This window comes from Spea bombifrons, chromosome 2 (assembly GCF_027358695.1).
Source record: "Spea bombifrons isolate aSpeBom1 chromosome 2, aSpeBom1.2.pri, whole genome shotgun sequence".
In the NCBI taxonomy this organism is placed as follows: Eukaryota; Metazoa; Chordata; class Amphibia; order Anura; family Pelobatidae; genus Spea; species Spea bombifrons.
In genome coordinates, this window is record NC_071088.1 from 97,125,331 (window position 1) to 97,152,402 (window position 27,072).

At 39.5% G+C, this 27,072-nt stretch overlaps 1 protein-coding gene across 2 annotated transcripts; it reads right to left on the minus strand.

The window, feature by feature from the left end:
* Window positions 1–850: 850 nt before the first annotated feature.
* On the minus strand, window positions 851–25,515 carry TPP2 (tripeptidyl peptidase 2). Of its 2 annotated transcripts, XM_053455315.1 has the most exons (30): window positions 25,335–25,515; window positions 22,740–22,868; window positions 22,145–22,240; window positions 21,911–22,015; window positions 21,662–21,786; window positions 20,589–20,752; window positions 19,774–19,928; window positions 19,514–19,590; window positions 19,297–19,424; window positions 18,858–18,957; window positions 18,279–18,427; window positions 17,894–18,009; window positions 17,504–17,672; window positions 16,859–17,016; window positions 16,587–16,663; window positions 16,142–16,248; window positions 15,847–16,001; window positions 15,633–15,749; window positions 15,116–15,216; window positions 14,607–14,703; window positions 13,864–14,001; window positions 12,661–12,905; window positions 12,500–12,578; window positions 7,865–7,903; window positions 6,513–6,664; window positions 6,145–6,241; window positions 4,494–4,624; window positions 3,851–4,064; window positions 2,848–2,967; window positions 851–993 (listed from the first exon to the last, which is right to left on the minus strand). In XM_053455315.1, the coding sequence occupies exons 1-30, from the start codon at window positions 25,500–25,502 to the stop codon at window positions 904–906; spliced, it is 3,798 nt and encodes a 1,265-aa protein (XP_053311290.1). In that variant the 5' UTR covers window positions 25,503–25,515; the 3' UTR covers window positions 851–903. The 2 variants fall into 2 exon arrangements, with proteins under 2 accessions (XP_053311290.1, XP_053311291.1); XM_053455316.1 differs by lacking the exon at window positions 7,865–7,903.
* Window positions 25,516–27,072: the final 1,557 nt, after the last annotated feature.

The following is a 27,072-nucleotide window of genomic DNA, read 5'->3' on the forward strand; positions in this document are numbered from 1 at the left end:
CCCACTGACACGTGGACAACTGAGGGGCATAGTCCACGTGGACGGAAGTGGTGTGAATTTGTGGGCACTTTGGATGTTGGACGGTCTAGAACACATAAGACCAAACATAATTCTCCTTAACATCCCATCTGAAAGCCTCACTCAATAAATAACATTCACACCAACATGGAATAGTATGGAAATGCTGTAATCAAATTGTCAAAATTAAAAATATTTTTTGTGCACTGATTCTGTGATATTTTACATGATTTTTTGGTAATAGATATGTATATATATATATATACTTTTACAATATTTGATTTAAAAGCACTAAATATCTGGTACATCTATACCTTAACTCATGTACATTTTTGTTAAATGACTAAATAGATCTCTTCACAGCCAGATGCTTATCCAAAGGCTGTTTGAGTTGTGGTTGGTTTATATACAAAAGCAGGTTAAACATAAACAATATACTTACTTAAAAATCATAAAGAATGTTAATACCAAGCAGTGCCAAAAACACAAATAAAAAAAAAGCAATTCACTTAGTACTAATTTGATGGAAAAAAATTATATGTAAACAATGTATTTGTTGCTATGTGTACAATAAATAATACTTTAATTGTGGACAATTAAGGCTTCATAAGTATGGTAACATAAAAAAAGGCTAAAAAGGTGTGGTTACTGTAAAATCCTACTTAGTTTATAATCATGTAGTTAAAAATTGCCAACTAGACATGCAAGAAACCCATCCCAGATAACACAATGTGCACCTTGTACATCTGCTAATAAATACACATCATTTAACGACTGCCATTCAATAATGAAAACATGCTCAAGAAAACAAAAATAATCAGAGATCTTGATATCTTCTCATTTAGAAGTATTTTATATAAAATGGCTGGATATGTTGGCGACGTTTTAGAAAATGCAATAATCTGGCGGGAACATGACGGGGATCCAGTTCTCTGTAAATGTCGCACAGTGGGTCCACCCAAGCAATTTCATCAGCTGCACGGAAAGAAAAAAAATATCTACATTAATTACATAAAATTAGAGCAAAATGACAGGGCTGGAAAAACATACTACACTGAAAGGATTCTATTTTTTTTTATTGTTAGATGGCAAAATATTTGTGTGAATAATCAAAGAAAAAGTCAGATATCCAATGAGCCACTATTTTTTCACCCACTGGCTGGTCACAGCCAAGGACACGTATGTAAAGATCTCAAGGCAATACATGCATTGGGAGTACTGTAGGGTCAGTAAGAACAGAAGAGAGGTAGTATGGAGTAATTATTTCTGAGATTTTAAGCAGGTGGTGCAGAGCGATGGGCCGTATAACTAGTGGCTTTAGTAGCAGAGTGTATCGTGTACAGCTCTGGAGACCCCATCTCCAGAAGGATATTGACATTTTGGCGCGTGTTCAGAGGAGCGCTACAAAAATGGTGAACGGCTTGTAGGACAAAAACGTATCAGGAAAGACCAAGGGAGATCAATATGTATAGCTTAGGGAAAAGACAACAAAGAGGAGATGTGATGGAAACATTGAAATACGTAAAGGGGTTTAACAAACTACAGGAGGCAACGTCTATCACAAAAGGAGAAGAATTGTTAGAACAAGAGGTCATAGTCTAACAACTAGCAGGTCAGAGGCTTAGATGTAATGTAAAGAAGTGTCTTTACTCAAAGGAACTGCATGGAACAGCCAACCAGCAGAAATGTAATCACACCTGGGATAGGTATAAGGCTGTGCTGAATCTAAGTTGAGACCAAGAGCGATTAAGGTAAGAGGTCTTCACATGAGGAAAACAAAATGGGTAGACTAGATGGGCCAGAATGGTTATTTGCTGTCAAAGTTTGGATGCTTCTAAAATCAATTCATGGAAATCACAAAAAATAATCCAGGACCCTCGAGCACGTACTTTTATCCTTTAAAGTATGGAAAGCAGCAATGAAAACACTGTTTTACGCTAATGGTTTTCTCTCTAGTTCTGGTTCGGACTGATATAAATTAATATAAGAAAGGAAAACAGTTACAGAATTGCTGCAACCGAGACAGAAATGTGCTAAATGACAGTGGGAGGGAATAGTTGCCATGCAGGTTTAACAATAGCGGCACAAAATGAAGATTTTATATAAAAAGGCTTATCCCCATAGCAACCATTGAATGGGTCCACCAGGCAGAACCGTTCCTTAAGTTAGTAGAGTGAAACAGTTTTTTCAGACTTTGTCTCACGACCACCTCGTATAGGTATCCTTAGAGCTTGTATGTACATAAATAGAAAGAGTAACGTCTACTACACATCATTTAAATATGAATGAAGGGAGGAAGGCTGTATTCATCACTAAATTACGCTGGCCTGTCAACTGAACAGAGCACAGAAAAACTGCCGATATATCGATTAACTACTTGGAAATCTCCTACTGCAAATATCTTAGGAACTACACCATTTACTACCTTTCTCTTCCCCGATTACTAGTATGTATCCCATTATGCCCCTGGCCTCCTTTTTTCAGACTGGTTTCTTATAACAGCTTTTGAAATCTCCAGATAATTTTTTTCCCCCATATAGAGTTCCCGTTGCCCCAAAATGAAATTCTCAAAAAGTTGCCCATCACTCTAGCGGCACAGAGAATTAAATAATTTTTGCAGTGAGATGCTTAATTACAAAAGACCCAAAAAAATGGAGAAACCAAAACATGATACATTTGGTACATTTTTTTTTTTTAAACTAGAACAGAAATTAAAAAAAGTGGGAAAAGGGTCAATCTAAATTTTTTCAAAAAAGAAGTCTAGGGCCAGCCAGCTTGATATGGCAGTCAGACTATTCTGCTAACAGTACTTGAAGCAAAAGGTCATACCTGAACACAGTTTTTCCAGTTCTCCTTTGTAGGCTTCTCTTCTACAAGCTTTATTGCAAATTTAATCCCTCGCCCATATAACTTATTTGCCAGAGCATGTTTGTAGACAAATGGCAAAACCTTGGAAAGACAAAAGAAAAAAAACCATCAACCACAAACTTTGCTGGATGTTAAGACAGACACAGGATACATGGGAAGCAGAATCCTTTCCTCATCCTTCAGCTATTTTGCATAGAGGAGATGTGTTCAGCCAAACGCATCTCCCTGCGTGTGTTATACTTACCGCTAGTCAGCCCCAGCGCTGGTCCAATGGGAGCACTTTACAGACACAGATTAATAATGAATAACCAATCGGGGTGTCCTGAACAGTAAACTGTCCCCCCTAAACACTTTTCGTGGCAGATGAATCACCCTTGCTACAAACAATTTATAAATGACTTGGGTTTAGCAACAATGTAAAACCTTTGGAGTGAGAACTTCCACCTCATACTATTCTTACTCATCACACAGATAAACCCATCCCCCATCCTTCGCTGTCCCTTTAAAAAGAACCTCTGACAGACATGAAAACACAGATAAATACACCATATCTGCACAATTAGCGACAAGCTTTTAAGATATTGAAGGTCCAATTTTGGAACCACCTGACCTTTAATGAACAGACAGACCACTTAGTCCAGAATGCAATTAAGTACTGATAAAAAAAAGGGAGTGATTTGATGCACTCCTAATCAGGGATCAAAATGTGTCCCATAGTAGCCTTCAGAAAGCAGCTTCAGTTTCAGAGACTTGCTGGTGATGACTGACGTTTTAGTTCCTGTATGCCATCTGCCGTGCTGTTATCACAGCTTCGGCTCACAGGCATCGCTACACAGTACAGACTTCTAGCCTTGGCAGACACCATGCCAACAATTAGGACATTTAAATCACTCCATTCTATTTGAAACATCTGCATATGGAGAATATTGGGGATTTAGGGGAAAATAACAGCGACTGGTTGTACCTTTGCGTCACTAAGGTCGGCCCATTTTGCCATTTCCCAGTAAGTTTCATTTAGTGTTTCTAATACGGCTTCCTGGTCATCATCATCATCTCTTCCTTCGGTGTCTAAGGAAGCAGCACCATCCTCAGACTGCAGGTGGAGAACCTTATCTGCCAGGGCACAGCCTTTCCGACACAGAGCATCGATCAAGGTATTCTTTTGCTTGTCCATGTCACTGCAAACACAAGGTTTAATATTATTAGAAACATAGGATCTGACAGCAGATAAGAACCAGTCGGACCACCCAGTATGCCTATCTGTTCTCATGTAAAGACTCGCATCTTAATCAACGACTGGTCTTGCCTTGAATCTGGGATAGCTGTATGCCTATTCCACCCACAATTAAATTCCCTAACTGTATTGGCCTCTACTAGTTCTGATGGGAGGCTGTTCTATTTATCTTCCACTCCAGGGGAAGGCTGGCACCTTCTGGCCCTGACGGCAGGTAAAGCCAAGTGGGCTTATCGGCCCCTGTCTCCCTAGGAAAAGATATTTGGAATGCAGCCAAAATACACCAAGATAGCTTTGCATTTTCGTTTACACGTGTGCACAGATATATATCAGCAAAAGCATTCAGAAACAAAAATATTTACTGGTTAGGTACTTTTTTATTGTGGCTGCGTCCGGTCTAGGATCGGTCTTCATGGCAAAAAATATTGCTAGAGCCGTCTGATCAGTTCGGGAAATAACTTCATTAGCAGAATCGATTATTTCATTGAGTCTTTTCAGACGTTCCTGAATGGGTTAAAAGATACAAGAAATCATTTTACAATTATGCAAATCCATTGATCAATTTTATGAATCCTGTTTTATACAATAAGGCAGTAACGTTTTTTTTTGTTTGTTTTTTTTACAACTTCGGGTTAACTTTTACCATATAGCAGTTGAGTCAATCTAGGGTTAATGTAAATTTAGGTCTGTTAATGTTAAGATGTGCAAACTTTCCTAGACAATTCTTGAAGTCTTCTCTGAGATTTTTTTTAGTAGGAAGGAAAAGGAAAACATGAGGTTTGATGTTTAAAACATTAGAATAGTTAATCTAGATAGTAAACTAGCAACTGCAAAAAATAAAAACATAAAAAATTATGAAATAGAAACATGCATGAACTAAAGAAAATTCATGCGCAAACACAACATCTTGTCTGTTTCAGGTGCAGTTAGTTGTAAGGTTATCTGATTAGCATTTAAGATACGCGTCACCACTTGGTCCTTCTAGATACTGTTTTATCGTTTCCAGCACTGGGAATATAGGAGTTTGCCCCTTCAGTTTAACAGTAGGAACACCACTGGCGATAGGCTACAAATACTCTAGTTACATTATGGATAATGATATCCAGAACTTGAAGACTACCATCCTTTCAGTTTTCCATAGTTAATCCCAAAATAGGGTCAATACGCACATCACTGCTCAGCGAGAGGCTATTAGGAGACGTTGGTTTGCGTTCTGGCTATGACATCTCGAAACCAGTGAGACTACAAGCCCTTATGGAAAAAGTGACAGAACGCCATTTCACTTGGCTGAGAGTCAAGCATGTAGTTATTCCCATGTTGCCAGGGTTAATGTGTCTTAAGGCAATAACTTGGCACAAATGACTCAGGGCCTGTCTTGTAAGCAGAGATAGTTACTGTGTACCTACATGAACGCCGCCATTTCTAGCCGACGGTAGCCCATGGTGCAAAGCATGTTCTTGCCTATCCCATGTGAACGTGCATAAAATACTAATTCATTGTCCTCCTGAAGACTGGTATCCTGGTATGTTCAGACATGTACCAGTTAGATTGTTTTGGTGGAATAAGTCAACCATTTTCCAGAATGCAAACAAAACATCTGTCAAGTTGGGGAACACCGGTGGAGATTATGGCGCACATATCTATTACTATGCTGTGCACTCACCCTTGTGTATCCAGAAACTTTCTTCTATTGATGTGCAGCAAGATAAAATTGTACATCACAACATATAATCAGATCTTAGCAGTACAATACAAAAAGCAACACTTTTTACACATACAAACACAACTAAAACAAATGGGCAAACAATTACGAGCATGAATTGGGCTGGATACGCAAGACTACAAATTTCATCTTCAGCCAACCCTTACATTGGAAGGCCAGAGCTGCCCAGACCGATGTAGAACCCTACACTGATCACAATTAAAAACCAATAAATAAGAGCACGTTATGATTTGTGCAGAACAGAGCCAGCAATGAGCCAGAGGCAACAATGTCATTCAATAAACAAAAACCATCATATTACCTTCTCAGAATCCAGCTGCTGGAGTCTTGCAACATACAGCGGAAGATGGTTTGGGAAGGATTCTTTCAATTCACCAAAGAGATCACTGTTCTCAAGCCTGCAGATGAAATATTGGGGGTTTTGAAAGTGACACCAGACATTTGCTTGGTATTTTCAAGCATTAGCCGACATTATATAGTTATTCGTATACAGCTAAACTGTATTTGGTGCTGTATAATCCCAGCACAGGTTAATCACCATCACCAGAACGTCCATTACCAAAGTAACCAATTAATCATATAATTAATAGACCATGTGGCATGACCATATTTTAGAACTTAGTAAATGAATAAACAAATCCACATCATAGGTTGACGCTGTGAACATACTTGGTCATCCACTGAATCTTTAGGTCTCTGAGAGCTTCAGCAAACTCTTCCTTAACATCTTTCTCCTTCTCCGGTTCTTTCTCCTTCTCCTTGTTTCCATTCTTCAGCTTGGAGGTAGATGGTATCAGATGGTAATGAACAGAAATTACATCCTGGGGGGAAAAAAGTCACATGTTCTAAAAAAAAAATGAGCGTACCTCTTAATATTCAGGTGCAAATAAATGCATCTAAGAATACAAAAATCCCTGGACGGAAGTGACGTGCACGTTCTTACTATGCTTACGCACAACGGAAGGAAGCCTTCAAAATGCTTTAATTTTAAACCAAGCAAGTGTCCCAAACAAGTAGGATACATTGAACGCAATGAAAGTAGAATGAGCTGAGGAGCTGCCTCATCTAGGCCAAAAAAGCAAAAGTTAAGAAGTAGCACCAAAACCAAGTCCGCTAGAAGAACGGCACCATCAAGCGATATGGATTATGACCATATAAAAGTTACGAATAGTACGATAAAGTATACTTCCATTTAACCCAAGAAGCACATAGAATCAGCAGCACCAAGCAGTCCTAACATTTTAGGTCACTTGTCTGCAGAACTGGACACTTCTTTTCCAACCCAATACTTTTCATTCGATTCATATGTTCTGGGGGATGAGCAAAACGTTTCGCCATCTAATTCATTTTCAACCTCGTCACCTCGTTTACTAGACAAAACATTGCAAATGCAACCAGACCTTTAAAGTCATAGTACCACAAAAGTAGCATGTCTAGCTTCACTAGACGGACGGGGTAACAGATTTAGATAACTAATCCGTGAAGCCCCCTTAGAGGTAATGTCTTCAGCACAGACATTTCCAGCAGGTACTTTCTCCACCGGAGGGGTCCAGCTAAGCTGAACTTTGGACTGCTAGATATCCCTAATAGAGCGTAAGCTCACAAGCCCAGGGTCCTCTTCTCCTTCTGCACCAGTATGCCTTAACACGTGTCAAATTGCATATTGTTCATTTCCAAGGCTGCCTTGTTATAAAAGCACTACCTAGTCTGCTGTGACTATAAATAAATGTAATGCAATATAGCCCTGATTTAGAGACTGTATGCACACTCATTAAATATAATTATCACAAAGTTGCCAAAGAACTTAACGAAAGAATGATCCAGCTGGTTTGCGGTTACACGTTAAAGTAAAAGTTGCCATTTGGGGTAATTGCTCGAGCAAACTTCTTACAAACGCTACTTGGTGGGGAAACGTCAGGAAGAACGGTCATATACGATAGTCTACCTTCGGTGGTCTTGATTGTCTAACAGTACGAGCAAAGATTCTACGTAAAGCATGTGACAATAACTGATATCAGTACCTTTTTAAATTTTCCTTGGCGCTTTGCTGCCGACTGCCCCTGGGAGTTAGAACAACATACTGTAAGAAAACATGCAGACTTCAAGGCATGGCTATAGCGCAAGGATATGGGCTAAAGCAAGAAGACACAGAGGTGCAACCAGTGGGGGCGGCCAACGTGAGAGCATTGTGGCTAACTGGAATTACTCCACTTAAAGAATGGAACCAGAGGTGGTTATTGTCATTCAGGGGCTATTGTTTTAGAACAGGCCAGTGCCGCGGTATAATTGCAATGCTTTTATAAATATTAGGTCTGGTTGCATCCCTGAGGTTACAAGCTGACTGAAGCAGGTAAATTGTCACCGACTGTATACATCAAACAGAAATAACGTACATCTGCTATCATTCCTATAGACTTGTACCCCCCGAGGTGTATTCTCGTTTAGTGGAGCAGCCGCCGGAGCAGACGATGCCAGCTTGTGAAGGTCACACTCATGGGACCTTGGCTGTATCACGAGGAAACAATCGCTGATTAAGATGCTTTATTTACATTTGCTAAAGAGTCAGAATAAAGCCAGTTAAATACAAAAGGCATTCTATACAGAGCCTTATAGAGATTTTGAAATGTTTGTTTATATACATACAAAAAAAAGAATACCGTATATTCCGGCGTATAAGACGACTGGGCGTATAAGACGACCCCCAACTTTTACAGTCCAAATATAGAGTTTGGACTATACTCGCCGTATAAGACTACCCCTCTACCCAGCGTACAACAACCAGCCAATCACGGCAATCGATGTACCTTACCGGTGATTTGCTGGTTGATTTGCTGACATATACATACATGCACTGCCCTTACACACACACATATATAATATATATATATCTATATATATATATCTACACATATGCCTGTCCATACATACACATTTATACACTGCCCTCACCACACACCCCTGCCTTTACACACACATGTATATGTATATGTGTATATATATACATATACATATATACATATACATATATACACACACCAGTGTGTATATATATGTATATATATATATACACACACACACACACACACCAGTATATATATATATATACACACCAGTGTGTGTGTGTGTGTGTGTGTGTGTGTGTGTGTGTGTGTGTGTGTGTATATATATATATATATATATATATATATATATATATATATATATATATATATTTCTCCCCCCTTTCTCCCTATCTCTTACCTTATCTTCTGTCTTCTTTCTTCCATCCAGTTGTGGGAGCCCGAGGTCTGGCACTTCAGACCTCGGCTTCCCTGCTCTCTAATCACTAGGCGCCGGGACATGACATCATCCCTGCGCTCGGCATCAATAGCCGGCGCCTAGTGATTAGAGAGCAGGGAAGCCGAGGTCTGAAGTGCCAGACCTCGGGCTTCCCTGCTCCCTCATCACTACGCGCCGGCAATTGATGCCGGGCGCCGGGACATGACGGCATCCCTGCGCTCGGCATCAATAGCCGGCGCCTAGTGATTAGAGAGCAGGGAAGCCGAGGTCTGAAGTGCCAGACCTCGGGAAGCCCGAGGTCTGGCACTTCAGACCTCGGCTTCCCTGCTCCCTCATCACTACGCGCCGGCAATTAAAGCCGGGCGCCGGGACATGACGGCATCCCTGCGCTCGGCCTCAATAGCCGGCGCGTAGTGATTAGAGAGATTGGTGGCTTCGTGGGAACCTCCGGCTTGGTAAGTACCCGGCGTATAAGACGACCCCCCACTTTTAAGAAGATTTTTTGGGGTTAAAAAGTCGTCTTATACGCCGGAATATACGGTATATCCATTTCTGTATCATCCCAGCAACAGTATAAATCGGAAACACAGTATAAATCTATATACATATAACAGCGGGGAACTTTTATTTTTTTAATTCCAAAACAGCAGTCTTCGCATAATAAAACATATCTGTCGTTCACTGCATGTATGTACTAGGCATGCGAAGTCACCATACTGCTTTGGGGTAAATAAGTCTCACTCTTGATCACGCGCTGGGCCGCTCCGACTAACAAAAGGTCTAAGCAGGAAAGAACTTCTTGACGTAGGCAGGACTTCATTAGTATTGCCATAAAGCACTAGCTCAGTGTGGTACTAGTAGTTGCTGTCAAATTACAGCCTTAGCAGCAGGGTAAAGTAAAATGCAAGACATGAACTATTATTTTTCCCCAACCATTCTGAAAGTGGATACAATGGATTGCTCGTAACCAACCTGCACTAAGCCCAGTTAATGGCAGGTAACTAGCTGGCTTTCCTTCTGCGGACATTCAAGCTCTTGGCCAGACTAGGAACGAGACAGCAAAGGGGGGTCCGGCAGCAGGAGGCATGGCACTGCATTTAGCCACATTTGTCTGACCACAATGTAGATTTGGACACACTGACATGAAAACTAGCATACAGAAATATGAGTGACAGAGAATTGATTGAGCTTCTCTTTTGGGTTAAAATGCAAAGCAGTCCCAGTGATTCAGCTCCTTGGCAAGCAACATAGCCATGAAAAATTAGGTGGGACGCATTAAACATTGGGGTACTTTGATGTAGTGGCGGGCTATGCAATATATGGCCATATAGAATCCCCAATACTTACATAGGTGTTTTATTAATGGTATTCACAGAGTATAGGCTGAATTCTTGATTTGTTTTATGTATTTATTGGTTATTATTCTAGCAGCAACCCAGGAATCTGAATACGTACGGCTTTTAGGCTTTTTAGGTTGTGCGCTTTTTTTTTTGTATAGTTTTGTGTTAGCGGAAACATATGCAACCTGGTTTCCTAAAAATATATTGATACGCATATGTTGCAAATGATTACATTTTGATTTACAGCATGAAAACAAAGATAATAAATATTTGCATAACTACATAGATTTCACAAATAGCCGTCAAAATCACGATGTAGGAAATAAAGGAAAAGACGTGCCGATCACTTACCAAAAAGGGCGGCACTGGAAATCACCAAACCTAGCAAAGACTTGCTACAATGGGAGATCATGTATACGGAATGCTGGACAATACGAGCACGCAGGCAATTCTATTCCGTCCCTATTCACGCAGTTATTTTAATTAATGATAGTATCATCCATAATCATAAGGGAATCTTTCATGTCTGCTGGTTAAAAGCAATCTCAAAATATAAACCACCAACCGAGTTTCACCCATTTGCTAAACGAGACTAGTACGAAGAAATCTATTTTTGGAGGAACCCAGCATGGCTGTTATAATTGATCAGCTTTTCGACACTACAATTAATGGCTGCTTGTCCGGAAAGCATCATGCCCGATACAAATTCCACCTGGGTGGATCCTTACCAATAGCAATAAATGCTTCACATTGTTATGTGTGTTGATGAGTATATTTTTATACCAATAAAAGTTTTGGCACGAATCCAAACCTAAAATGGTTGCGATCCATGGCAAGTTTCAACCCATGCCCATATTGTGTAGTGTAGGCCGAGGAAGTGAAGAGAGAAGGCCTGTCTCGTCTGTATTGAAGCCTCATTTGGTATACACGGCTTAGGCTCACTATACCAACAAACAGCTTAAAGAAGAGCTAGGCCACTGTTGCTGATCGTCATAGGGAAGGTACACAATAGTCACACATCCAGTATACCGCTTTTTGCTATGGACACAATTCAAGCATTGCTGGGAACGACTTTAAAGAAGGTCTACCTAGACTGAGAATTATAATAGCTTAATATTATTAAGTCATCATTTGCAAGGCTTCACCCTGGCAACCCATAAGGCAGAGAAAAAAACTAAAAGAAAAAAAGATACAGGTCTACCTAAGAAACCGCCTTATTATCGTGTTCTGTTATGTATTTTTATAACACTGTGCCTTCAATTCCAGCAGCAGTATCGGGGTTCCGTGTACATCTATATCACATCGACGTAAATACAAATACATTCACGTGATGCGGAGACAGTCAGGCGGAGCGTCGGCCGGCTAGATTCTCATGCAGGGAATGGACGTGAGGTTGCCCTGTGTGGTTAGAGTATAGGAGCTGGAACAGACGGGCAGGGTCCCGATCATAGTGCACAATGTGCTTTATGTCCCACCCTGCGTGACCGACAACTTCCGGAATTACACGGTTCTGGCGCTACAGCAATATTAACTACTAACGCTAACACTTTATTGGGCAAATACTCTTCTGCACATACTAATTAATAAGACACAAAATAGTAAATAGAAAACATAATCCAAAAAAACGTATCGACAATAATGTACACATTTTACTATTTTAACGCAACCGCAATGTGTTCACACCACTTCCATTTGTATATTCATGTGAACTGGTTGGTTGTTTTCCATTAATTTGAGCAACTAATTGTATTGCTAAACATCAGATACATAGTCAAAATATCCCCAAATATCCTCCGATTGTGTAGATAGATCTCTGTATATAGATATATAGATCCATCCCTTTGGTGGTTTAGTGGTTGCAAAATGTAGTCCATTAAAAGAAAAATATGACTTTAAATTTACAAAATAAAGATATTTTAGTATATTTATGAATGATTAATATGTAAAGCGAGGCTTAATAAACGCCAGATCCTGGCACTGGACATACAATGTATTTTGCATATCTCTAGCGTTGAAAGATTTTCCTGAAATACTTACAGCTTTCTTTCCCAGTTCACTTTTTGACAGCGTTAGCGTGCCACTAAGGTAACAGCCAGGCCCGGCGCCTTTGGGAATTCTGTGAAAGGGAACGTAACAATAAGCCCAGCTAAACGGATTTGCATTTCTGAGCGCATGCATAGTGACATTACGTTACTTACTTTTCGTCCGGCAGCATTGTAACAAAAAAAGGTTGGCTATGCTTTGGTGGAAGCGTGGTACTGTTGGCCTTTTTCTTCCCCAAAAGAGCCATGGTATGGCTTTCGTATACGTCTAGACTCAAAGTATTGGACATGCGGTGAGACACCACAAACGGCAGGTCTTTCAGACGCTCCAGCTCGCTTATTTGCTCATGACGTACTTGCATTCTGATTGTGTAGTCTCCCTTTTCCAGCTTCACGGAATACTGCAGTTAAAACAAAACATTGCCAGTTTTATTATAATACCATTATTTTATTTATAAAGAACTAAATACCATACTATTTTCAGGTTTTTAACATCAGCAAATTAAAAGTAATAAAATAAATTAAAAAAAAAAAAATTAAAAAAAAAAAAAGTGTCCTGCGGAAGTTACAAAAATCCAACAGTCCCAGTCTAGCTTTTCTCCATAATCTTTCCTCATGCAGGGACTTTGCTTATGTGTGATTCTTAGTTTCAGCAGGATTCCAGAAATCATGGACATTTTTTTCCCCCTACTTTATCATTATCTCTGAAAGTATATATCAATTATTCTAAGACTGCTGTGCGGGCTCTCCTGTCTATCCACCATGTCTTATCGCTTCAATGTCCTGTTAAAGCGGACCTGCCATTTACATGCAGGGATTGCAATGTCAGCATTGTTACAGTCAAACATTTATATTATGCCTCTACGTGAAGTTATCACTACGATGCTGTCGCAGAATGCAGCATGATTTGTCTGTTAATACACCCGCAGCGCCAAGAGTTCCTTAAGTGCTGCAGCCACAGCTTTAAGAAAAATAATTTTGAAGACAATTAGTTTAAAAGTTGACCTGTTGAAAGCCGAGAATTGGGACAGTGTGGGGCATTTATGTCCTAAATTTCTCTTTTTCTCTACCCCACCATTACTAATTAAATCAAGTATTAAATAATGGGACGGAATAATCATGCAGATCCTGCGAATAGGAAGCCAGGTTACCTTGACATATAGAGGACTGAAAAAAGTAACATTAAAAAGGCATATTCTTTTTTTCCTATCTGCCTTACATTTATACTGAACCATTTTTTATGCATATGTAACGAAAAATACACACAATGTTCTAATTCTAAATGTTAAAATAAGAATACTACACTACACTTTAACGTTAAGGGAATAAAGTCACAAGTTGCCATGTAGTGATCAGTACCTGGTGGGGGTAAGCATCTCCGGAGCCCATCTGTCTTTTGTTCTGGTCGAAAATAATCCAAAGCTGGCTGTCATATTCAGATTCATAGAGTAATTCACAGAGTAACGGGCAGCTGGGGGTAACTTCTCCACTTTTAGGCTGACAAATAAATAAATATTGGGCAAAGTATTATAATAAAAGGAGTAAAAAGTTCATTTCCTATCATTATCAGAACTAGTGCTTTTTTGCAAAATAAATGCATGTGGGGCTCAAGGTCTGCAAGGAGCCATCTTTTTTCAAAGATACATCTCCACCATAAATGATAAGACATCAATATAAGTACGTCTAAATATTATTTGAACATTGTGCTATTAAATATATAGAAAAGGACAGCATTAGTTTTAAATACAATATCAATAAATATTAGCATGTCTTTTTTTCTTCTGCCGAGAAGCGTTAATCATTGTAGGACAATAAAATTAATTAAATTGATCTGCTTAGATTTAAAGACAGACAGACAGGACCAGTCATGGATTTGATGTGCTCCTGAGGAACACCACTCCATAATGCAAGACCCCAAAATCAACTAGTCTGGGACACTGTTACTCACAATACATAACACGTTTCAGTAACGCATAAGAAAAACAATGACATCAACTCTCACAGAAAGAAGAGAGACTGCAGAACACTTCAGTTACTCTGCTGTACAATGTTTCCAAGGCGGCAGAACATGGATGGACAAAAAATAAACAAAAAACACTTACCTGGTGAAAATTGTACGTTAAAATGATTTCATATAGCTGTCTGTTGTTTGGCAATATATCCCGAGATCCTAAGGGTCTTGTCTTGGCACTGATCGGTCTGCAATGAGATGCGGAAAATTAAGTACGTGCACGCTCATACAAACTCTAATGCTCTCATGTCAATTCATAGGACACCATACACATACAACACTTCACACACACATATCAAACCATGTTCACTGAACCAAGTTCAATTTCCTAATACCATCCTCTTCAATATTCCATTAAATATACAACACAAACCCAAAATCATTCCGGTCCCTACGTATTTTGTGCGATCACATTACATTTGCTTCACCAAGCAAATGTACAAAACTATACATAATGAGAATTCTGTCTCCACGTGTAAAAACGTACACGATGACATCCAAGAGCTTTTAAACAAACAACAAGTCACTACCATAACCCACAAAAGATAACTTTCACTTACACGGGAATGAAGACTGATGTCTCGTTTACAAAGAACATACCTTAAGGTTTGGACCCAATTTTTCAAGCTAATGCTGGGAGACAAGTCTTCATACTTTAACGTAGAAAACACATCAAAGCGATGAATGCCTTCCGATGCGTGCTGCAAGCAGGAACACAAACCGGAGTTTTAAAACTCAAAACACGAGAACGTTCTTATAGTTTTAAATTCAAAAACAAATTATTATTTCAGTCACACGCTTACCGACTCCAACGTAGTCAGTTATACTCTAGGGAGGTAGGGAATTATCACTTACATGATAAAGTTCCAAAAGTAACATTTTCATTAAGGTAAAATGCCACTAAATAAATAAATAAATATAAATATATATATATATATATATATATATATATATATATATATATATATATATATATATATATATTAAGCGTGCAACACCAGTGAAAGATTCTTCTCAAACATGTACTTTTTCTTACATTTTAAAAACACAAAATCCATGCACTTAGTGAGATTAACTTTGTTACAGGTTAAGAGAGATAACACAAAGACAAACTTACAATATTTAATTGCTGCAGACCACAGGCGAGGCCATGGAAGGAAACCGTGTAGTCAACGGTGACATCACTGAGACTCGCCCACCAGCGGGCGATGCAGAACTCAACGGTTTTCCCACTCTATAAAGCAAAATACAGAGAACGTGTGGTTATAAGAACCCCCCAAAAAATCATACATAATCATCAATTATAAAAAAGAAAGTGCGGCAGAACTCACCAACACTGGAAAGGCTTCAGTCACAGAGCCCTTTTCAGGTAAAGACGAGAATTTATAGAACTCGTTGCTCCTGTAAGCTTTCTGCTTCACCAGTTGCACAGCGTGCAGAACAAACTTGGAAGACACATCAGGTGACCTTGAAGTGATTGTAACCTCTGAAGAAAAATGGGGAGAAAAATACCATGACTTAGAGGATTTGCAGCAAATGCATGATTTTTTTTTTTTCAAAGGTTAAAAAGTTAGGCCTAGACTGCTGACACACAAAAGTATCTCCCGCATTTAACAGAACTCTTACCTGCCCATGTGGCTCCCTGAGGAACATCAATGAAGTGTCTTCGAATTTGACCAGGCTTGAAATGTGCGTCTTTACATTCCAGATCATAAGTGGCTTCCTCATTCAAACTGAAAGGAAATCGCCACATTAGGCTTCCACTTATGTTAACATTTTTACCTTAATATAATGTAAATGCCGAGATTAAGGACCAAACCATCGTATGTAGCATGGAAGCTGATGGTTGAAGTTCCAGTGCAGATGCTTTTCTTTTCTGCAAAACTTCACTTGAATTAAGCTTTTCATGTATTGGTTCCTTTTTCACAAATGCATTAATGGTCCATTGAGGGTGTCAGACCTCTCATGTGGTGAATTATACTCAAATGTATGCTATTGAGTCACAGGACATACGCTTTATTGATGTCAGTATGTTTCTACAGTTTAGTTATAGCACATTAATAAAACCTACCTTGCTGGAATGATAACCGTTACAGGGACCCTGAATAATGGACCACAGTTTGGTGCAGAGATATCATAACCACAAATCTAGGAAGAAGACAAGAAAAACACTCAACACGGACTTCCACAGCAGTTTAGTTATTTAAAAAAAATATTTACCATGAACACAGCTTGCATCAAATGGTTTTTGCATACAAAGGACTGATTAAGGTCTCAGTCTCTACATCGGGAAAAATAAGCAAACTTGGTAATCTATATTGATGAAACAATGTTTAGGCTTACCTCTGTGTAATGCACTCCTTCTCGTAGGCCACGTGGATCCACTCTGACATTGATGTGTCTACATTGGTTCATTAACTCTAGATGACTTGGATACTGAACCCAGGTTGCATTTGATGTAAGAGCTAAATGAAGCTGTAGGGATATTCGTTCAGAGTTTTCTGCAACAAAAACAAACACATATGAAGTGTGGCAATACAAAAATAAATAAAAACACACACACACACAACAAGCGCACAAGAAATACCAGATTCGGGAGGATACTATGACAGCACGCATTATAACATTTTTTGTTAAGTAATGTTAGACTTGTTCTGCTACTTCAGAGTCAATACCAAGGTCCTACCGCCTGACCACTGCTGAAACCGTTTAGCTGAACCCAGCAGTGTCAACCAATTTAATTCTTGTCATTTTGAATATATTATAGTATTATAAATGGTTTTTGAGTACTACTGGAGGTTACTTAAAAGTGCTGGTAGAGCATACCTGAATGAAGCACTACAAAACAGGAGTGGGCTATTGCTGCACCCAAGAAGACTGCAATCCTTCTCAGAAGATCTTTGATTACCGAGAACTAAAATGTTTTCAAGAAAATATGGTATCTTTTTTTCTTGGAAAAGATAATACTCAGCACAAGAATCAACTCACCTGTGTTTTCTGGGAAGAATGGTTCAATGCCCACACCATGGTCTGATGGCGCAGAGACCTGAACGGGATCCCTGAGGTAGATGCCACGGCCACCACCAACAGTAACCGTAAAACCTATTTTGTTGATAAAGGACGTGTTCTGCATGAGGTAGTCATAGGCTTTGTCAACCTAGGAAAAGAGAAACAAAAGTCTACTGGGACACAAATACTCCATAGTGACATACAATGGCGCAAGGAGATTAACTAAAGTACACTCCAACTAACCAATGGCAGAGATAGCCTATTACTGAAAACATCGCTCGCCAATATTGCCTTTCCTCCTCTGGAAGATTCTAGCGTACCAGCGAGAAAGTCATGATTAAAATAATAAAGCAAATAGCCAGGTAGTACCTGAATAATCCCATGTCCCTGGGCAAACACTTCAATGTTGTCAGCCTTCATGGCAGTATTTTCCAGCGCTCTCCTCACTGAATGCACAGTATACTGGACGCCATTTGCTTTAAGACCTGAATAAATATATAAATATATATATATTTTAGCTACAAAAGCCCAAGAAACAATCTTCAGACATACCACCCAGTTGAGACTCTGCAATGTGTATTAATTGCCATCTATGACAGTTTTAATTTTCCCAGTTTTTCTTGTGCCCTACCCCAGCTTGTAGGCCATTATTTTACTTATCCCTACGTCTTTCCTTACATGCAACATCACATCATGCATATTCTGTTATAAGGGTAGACTGTATACACAGGCTATAATATTCATACTTAGTCACCTGATAATACTAGAGCAATGCCTCCACAAGCATTGGGAGAGGACATGGACGTCCCATTCATCAGCTGGGTTCCCCTCAATGTCCAGTTTGGCACCGAAGCAATAGCACCGCCTGGGGCACTTATACTGACTCCAAGAGCACCATCGGTACTAGCAAAAGAAAAGTTGAAGCAATCATCAAAGCGATCACAGCATATGATGCATTTCAGTTAGCCAATAAAACAAACAGATGGCAAACTTTGGAGAAGATTAACAGCCACATCAGAATTACTATTGAAAAGGTAGAGACCGAGAGACTTGTTAAAAAGGAACACTTTGTCCATTCCTTAAAAAGGACACCGCAGCCATCAATTCATATGTATTCTAATGTGTCAAGGACATTAAACAGTTTCTTTAACTACATTTAATAAGATGCAACAGGAGAGGTCATACACAGATACCAAAATAATTGCTTTATCATGAACTGTCAAACTGCTTCAGGTGTCTAAGAAATTTAAGTCACTGGGCAAATATGTAGACAATTATAACCTTTAATGGTTTGGCAATAAGCTCTTGGGTACGCTTCATATTTGTAACATACCTAGGACCTCTTGACGACCATGTGTATTGATTGGCAGGCAGCTTTTCTCTAAGGGAATACTCTGCAACCATCATGTCTGGTGAAACGTAAGCACCCACGCCTAAGGCAAAAATAAATTGTTACTGATGTGTCTAACGTCGAGGTTAAGAATTTTTTTTCTATATTGAAGCAATCAAAGTAACCACAGCAAATGATGCATTTTAGTTAGCCAATAAAAAGTGACAGATAGCAAACTTTCAAGACCACCTAGGTATCTCCTTCGGGCATATTATAGTAAACAGATTCCTACACTTTTCATCAGTTCTAGACTGCACCAAAATCACTTTTTCTACAAAACCCCTATGAATTCACATACCACGGAGAAGCAAACAACATCAGTTTCAGCAGGTTCTTAAAATATAGCCACGCACGGCACAAATGGCTTAGATCTGCAGCATACCTATCACGCTAGAGGTAGTACCACCAGGACAGCCCACTGTAGAAAGGCACGGACCATTGTTTCCAGCACTTGAGACGTAGATTATATTGTTTTTCCACACAGCCTCATTAATTGCTTCGCATATTCTCCTGAAAAACCAACAGAAATAAAATAATGTTATCCGAACATTAAGCAGCTGCAGTGGATATTTGTAACTCACACTGTGAAATAAACATACCCAGAATTTGGCCAGTGGGTGGCTTCACCATAGCTATAGTTAATAAGGTCACACTTATATTTGATTGCTTCAATCATCTGTTGAAAAGAAAAACACCCTAATTAATCAATGAAAAGCATTCCTTCTCAAACAGCATTCAATGTCATCATGCCTCCATGTATTTCCATATACGCGCACAATTTTTTTTTTCACAATCAGCCATAGGATTTAAAAATACAAAACCAGGCAACATATATGTACAAAACTGGCAGAGGCCATACCGCTCTTATGAGTCCTGTGCCAGTTTCCATTGTGCTCAGCCGAGTGTCACCAATCTTTATGGCAAGGATCTGTGCTCCTGGGGCAACACCATTTCTCTCGGGCTCATCAGGGAAGTATCCAGCTGCAATGCTGGCAACATGTGTGCCATGAGCACCTGTAGACAAGACAGAAGTTTACTAAATAAAATAGAATAGTGATAGGAGTCATTTTACCAGTCACCTGCATTAACTATGTGATGTTTACTGGGGGGGATGCCTGCTTGTGCTCATTAGTTCTGCGCAAACAAATATGTCATGTCTCACATATATTATATGTAACTACGTTACAAAAACAAGGACCAGTCCCATCAAACTATAAAAGGAATTGGAATACAACATAGATAAACAAGAACTTTGGTATTTGGACTTGGTATTTTGCAACTTTGATTTCACATTTGCCTCCAAAAGTGGTAGCTAGTTCATTTCATACATTCCTACTTGGTTTCCGATGATCAGCCCAAGCAAGAAGTTGTAACAGACCTCCCAAGACTCTGCTTGCATTGTTTTAGAAGACATTTGCATCTATTGGCAAGTATTGTTCACATCCTTTAAATCTGATGTGATGTAGCAGCAAGATTTATAAACGAACATAGTCAAAACAACAACAAGATTAATATGGTATAGACCAGTGTGAGAAATTGGTCGTGAATATCTTGCAAAAACTTGGACTGTATTAGTCCCCCTCTAATAACCCTCTAGGTTATGTCACATGTAGCGGTTCTATGTATAAAATATACGAGTAAACGGTTAATTAATTTCATGAGTTGAGATCTCACCTCCGCTGGTCACAATGGACAGTAAGTTCCCTTCATCATAGATGTTTACAGAATAATTCAACATTTCTGATGCGCTAAATGATCCAAACTCTTGGGCTTCTCTGTAATTGGATAGCACTTTGCAGGTTTCAAGGTCTCCACATTCACTTGTGTCCATGCAAGCTCTAGGAGGAAACAAAGGGAAAACATTAAGAGTGACCTGAACACAGTACTAGAGCAGCCACTAAATGCCAACTATTCAGATGGGGTGTCTGAAAAACTAAATGCAAACTATTCAATTGACGGGTAGTGGGGTTAGTGGAATCTCACTGAGTGTATAGCTACAAGTGGCTGCTGCTGCTACTCCCATCGATTTAACCCGCTGCTCAGCTTCCTTTGACTTCAGAATTTTTCCTGCCTTCAGTAGAACAGCCAGGAGGAGGAAAAAAATGAGAAAAGGCGTCTTGTTTTCTTACTCCAATACCTGAAGAATCCATACTATAAAATGTGTTGGAGCCCATAAAAAAAATGTGCATTTTACAAGACAAGGCTCAAAGTTTGCACAGTTGTCTCCGTTTTGTGGCTCCTACATCAAGAGGTGCCGCACCAATACTGCAGGGTTAGGTGACCCCATTCTCACACCCCCCCCTATCCTGCGGGGTTACATGACCCCCTTCTCAGTGGCCGCACTTCATATATTTGGCTGTTGGACATACCAAACTTTATTATAGAGCTCGCTGCCAGGCCCATGAACCAGCTCTGTATAGGGCTGCTTAGTGTGTCTAGCAGGTAAAACCATAGGCGCCAGGCAGCAATTCTTACTCTATGTTACTTGCTGCCAGGTGTTTATATTTTTAGCTTTTATGAGTATAATATGTCACCGAATTTTTAAGCTCATAGAGGCAGTATACTGCTGTATGATTATTACAAAATTCAATCTGAAAGATTTGCAAAATTCTGAAGGCTAATTTACACTCCAGAGCACACGGCAAGAATTTCTAAACTGCCACACAGCAGCACATGTTCCATGACATGGTCATGTATTACTCACTACTTTCTGAACCTGGTTAAATAAGTGAAGAATGGTGTTTTACCTCCACGTTTCGCCATCATGCCACACCAAGCAGTCGTACACAGGTCCTGAATCGCTGTACTTTTTTTCAAAGGAATTCAACATTTCAACTTGGCTTTGAAGATCTTCCTTTATTAGTTTTCCTAGCTAGGGGTGATAACAGAAAATATAGAGTTAATTGACTTAAGCAGCACTTGTAGGAATCACGTTATGTTTTGTTATAGTATTGAGGTGGGAAATAGTGTTATTTAAAATCACTTCCCATACTAACCTGAGCTTGGGAATTGGTGTTGGCATCATATTCTTCCTGCTTTCTGCAGGCTTCAGCAAGCACCGCACGATGGATGGGATCCCAGAGCTTCTCCTTACGTTCTTTCTAAAGCATCGAACAAAGTAACTTATTACAAAACACAAATGTTTCAATGGATTTTTTATATTATTATTTATATATAAAAAAAATAAATAAACATTCTGAGAAGAAGTTTATTTGTTATGTACACATTACCTGTAGGCGTTCTTTGAGTGCTTTTGGATAGAAATCAAATCCATTTTTAACACCAACGTGATATTGGCCTGAAGGGTTTACCCAGTTTGCAGGAACCTATAGCAGGATTGAAAATTGACAATTAGCATAAAATCTCTGATGTGTCTAAAAGCCAATGTGTCCCAATAAGCGTGACCAACAATTTCCAGGTCGAGACATAGTGGTCTGTGGCTGATGGATTCTTCCTGCAAAAGACTGTAGGTGTCTTTTATTACTGCTGGATTCCAGGAGCACGTATCTTAAAAAGTTAGGAATGCCAAGTGATAGTTAGCGAATAGAAGCATAGCTCTCTCAGCATTAAGGGTGTTGCGCCTCCATGTCTAACCTTTAGGTCATATAAATGCATCAGTTTATTGGTGAGGCTGCCCGAGGCATTAGACTGCAGCTCTACTTGCTAGGTTATGCACGGTATAAATAAATAACGGTAAAGGTTGCCCTATTAATGAAACAAGATGAGTAATATACCATGAATCTATGGTGCAACGATGAGCAGAGCCCATGAACAGTTCTATTACTATTACAGCAGATTTAAAAAGAAATGTTACGGTGCTTTTACCTTTAATACCCTTCCAGAAAGGCCCACGATGACTCCTTCTTTAGGTTCAACCACCGTGCTGGTATTTACATCACCACTTCCAGTCGTGTCTATAATATCAATAATCTTTGGTTTCCCATCGGTTGTTATCTGACAAGACAAAAACATGAAATCACGCGGTGTACCAGAAGATGCGTTTCTGCTGCCAGTCACAAAGGAACATCTCCCTGTGCTACGGTCTGTTATTTTCCTATTGTCTTTGCACCTATCTCCTGGGTCACAAAGTATCTTTATTATCACAAAATACCTCCAAGTTCCTTCTGAAGTTTACTATAAAGCCTGCTAACCTGATTTCCTTCAACCATTATTACAAACACGCCACTGGATTTTTATATTGCCAAATACAACACAAGTTTCAATTTCATAGAAACAAACTCACTTTGTATGTCTATATTTGAAGTAATGTGTATTATTCATTATTTTATGCTTTCAATGAGAAGGACTAAATATATTATATATACACACACAGCAAATAAAGTTGATGCACTCAGCGGGTCTTCTTTTTATAAAATGTATTGACTTGGTGAAGGTCCAACGTTTCGGCTCTCAATGAGCCTTACTCAAGAACCATAGTGATGGGTGTTGTGCTGTACCATATCTCGTAAGTAAATGTTATTTATTTAAATGTATTTAATTTATTTATATGTTAATACATTTCTTCAGATTTCTAGTTTTTTTTGCAGTTGACAAAATATATATATATCAGATTATATAATATATTCCATTGTACAGTGTTGCAAAATCAAATATAAAATACATATATAGATCAGGGCTAAAACCACATTAATACTATATGCACTCGCACTTATGCCATACAGTAACACACACATCATGCCCTCATATGCTTACACCACACTAATACACACACTATCCAACAACATACACTAACACACACTGACTCTGGCACTAGACATTCACACTGGCTAACAGTATACACACACTGAATGGCACTGTACATACACACACTGGCACTAGTACTATACATACTCACACTATACTACAGTGCACACACACACACTAACCGGCACTATACATACACACACACAATGAATGGCGCTGTACATACACACACCGGCTCTGGTTCTATACATCGTCACACTAATACTACAGTGTGTGCACACACACACACTGACTGGCACTATGCATACACATTGACTGTAACACTATACATACACTGCTCCCCTCTCCCCCTCTTAATCCGCAGAGACCTGTCTGCAGTACACGCCAGCTCCCTGCTGCTGCCCCTCTACCACCGAGGAGTCAACTAACACGGGCGCTTGGATGCTGTGCCCTCGCGGCAACTGCCTCAGCACCCCCTGTAGCCAAGAAGGGAGAGCAGCTACCCTGATTCCAGGGCACCAGGAAGTGATTTTTAGTTGTCATGACAACCTGGTGACTAGGGTTTGCCAAGCCCTGATATATATGTGTGTGTGTGTGTATTAATATATTTACATACACCTCACTATACAGCTGAACATTGGGGAACTTAATGTACACCCTCTACCAAGGATCCCCCCTCCTTCTCTTTAATTCCTTTCTGTCTGGAAATTTGTCCCGCAACCTTTATTAATCTTGTTATTTATTAACAAATTAACAATAGCACACTATGTTACACTATGCGGCATCTAAAAAAAAAAAGACACTAAACTGAATTCCTATTATTAGTAAGTGTGATGCCATTCGGACGCTGGCAGGTAACAGCACTGTGATGACTACAGTATTAGAGAGCTCCATACACTAAGAAAATCAGCTTTGCTCGCTTATTGTCTGTATAGCGCATTACACCGATGCCTCAAAACAAACGAAGATAACATTACAATCTAGAAATAGAGAGTAACGGCGTGTGACGATGGATGGGAACCGGGACGGTGCTGCGGACCATGCCCTGTACAGCAGTCATCCCAGCAGGGCTTAAGGACAAGGTCAGGATTCCTATCCATGTCCTGCCATTGTCCTGAAACCCTGCCCCTATGCCAGTTATAATTGTGTTACTCCTAAGCCTGTGGTTTGTTTGTTTTTTTTACAAATCTGCCAAAATAACGGTTTTTGGACTGCAATGCAGCTTACTCCAACTCGTTATATAATAAATAACATTTTATTAATAATAAAAGCAGCTCGACAGACGATCAGGAACCTTTTTGCGAGCTGTAAAAACTCAGACCTTAATCAGTCATTGTTCTCAACCTATACTCTGCATGTTTACATTCCTTCACTGTATTGGCCTCTACCACTACTGCTGGGAGGCTGTTCCACTTATCTACCACCTTCCCAGTAAATGAACACATACATTACATCTAAGGTCTCCTGCCCAGAAGTTCTAAATTACAATGCAAGATGGCCATTTTATTAAAGCTATTTCCCCATATGGTAAATAATCAGTGTGTCCTATTCAGCAGCAGTGATTTGTGGGGATCGGATATTGTAAAATGACACTGACCGTGTTATGTATTTATAATAATACAATATACTATTAGAACGTTTCATGCATTCGGGAGAGATTTCTGGAGAGCAAAAAAAAAAAATCTCAGGTCAAAACAAAACACACACTACGGTTACCTGCATGCCAGGAGCCCCCGGGTCTACCCCGGTATCCAACACAGCAATGAGGACTCCGCGGCCATCATATTCTGGGTACCGGCCCAGAAAGGAAACGGCTCCGGTCTCTTTTTTGGGTAGAAGCCCATGGAAAGGGAAAGGCTCCTCAACACCGGTAGCCATGATCATGACAAGGAAGAGAAGAGGCCGCAACGGAAACAGGTAATAGCTCACCCCCACCAATCCAAAAGCAACCAATCAGAACGCAGGAGCTCAGAGCCGGCACTTCCTGACGGGCCTATCCGCAATTCGCAGTGCTCTACAACCCGTTCTAAGCCGTAAATACCGTATTGTCTCCGCTACACGAGCCATTATTGTGAAGACCTTCTATAGGGTTTAGAGACCAATGGTCTCCAAAACAATGGCTATCCCTCTTTGTATACGACGGACCTCTTTACAACGGACAGGAAGTTGAATTGTTTGGGAAATAGATGAAGAGCACCGACAGCGTTTACATGCAGCGGCTTTTGGAACGTTTTCATCTCTAACACGCTGACAAACGTTGCCATTGTCGTTTCCAGTTGGGAAATCTATAAAATGCTCCCTGACCGTTGCAAAGTGTTCTGTTCACCAAAGGGAGAGTTGTGAAGGGAATGTGTTTAATAGTTACATGTTTAACCCCTTTATGACCCGGGGTATTACTACTCTAAATAAGCTTTTTGCCGTTTTTACCATATCTTTATTTTTCCATGTTTGGTGTACCTACACAAATTATACATTGTTTTTTTCAAGGACAAATAGGGCTTTCTCTCCATACCGCTTTTATGTATAGTCTGTCGTTTATTATGAGCAATATGTCAAAAAAGAGCAAACAAATTTAAAAAGAAATATTTCACTGAGCATTAGCCCTGAATGATCAACAAGCAGAGCTCCATTGCCTTGCGCCTCTGATTGCAGTACATGCGATCAGCCAGCAGGGCTCGTCAGAAGCCATTTGAAATATAAGGAAGTATGGTTATGTTCACACTTGGACCAAAGAGGGTAAAGTGTTCCACAACAAATATATAAAGGTGCAGTTCCACCTGCTCTAACAAATTTAACATGTATGAAACTATATAGCATTAAACACCATTCCTAGTACTGCCCAACCCCTTCTAAGAAATTATTCCTAAACATGTAAGATTTTGACTCATTCATTATTTTCCTGGGAACACTTCATTATCTTTTGACTACAAAAGCAGACACTAATATGATGTGGCCATAGAAAGTCAAAAGTATGTGTATTTATGTGATTCAACCTTCAGTAAAAAAGAATAAAATGGTAAATTTACCTAACCTCATTATGAACATGTGTTCATTTAAGCATATGTTTCTTTAACCATGTTTTCCATTCTCTCATGGTAAGTGAACCCACACAAATTATATATTGGGGGGGGGGGTTCAGAACATATACAGCTTTCTATTGCTACTATTTTGGTATTATGGTCTAACATCTAGTATGGATAATCAAAACTAACAAGAAATTGGGGAAAAAAGTTTTGACACGGGGATTCTAGGCTGTCAGTGGAAATGTTCTCACCGGTGGAAAATTCCTAGGGCGCTCTGTTACATCCTAGTGGTTGTTTGGGCCACTTCTGCTAGGACATAATAATACATCTTAACATTGTTAATTGAGTTAACAAACTAGCAGATGTAATTAATATTTTCTCCCAGTAGCACCCTTAAGGTAATATAAAGCCAGCTCTCAGTTTTCTAGCTT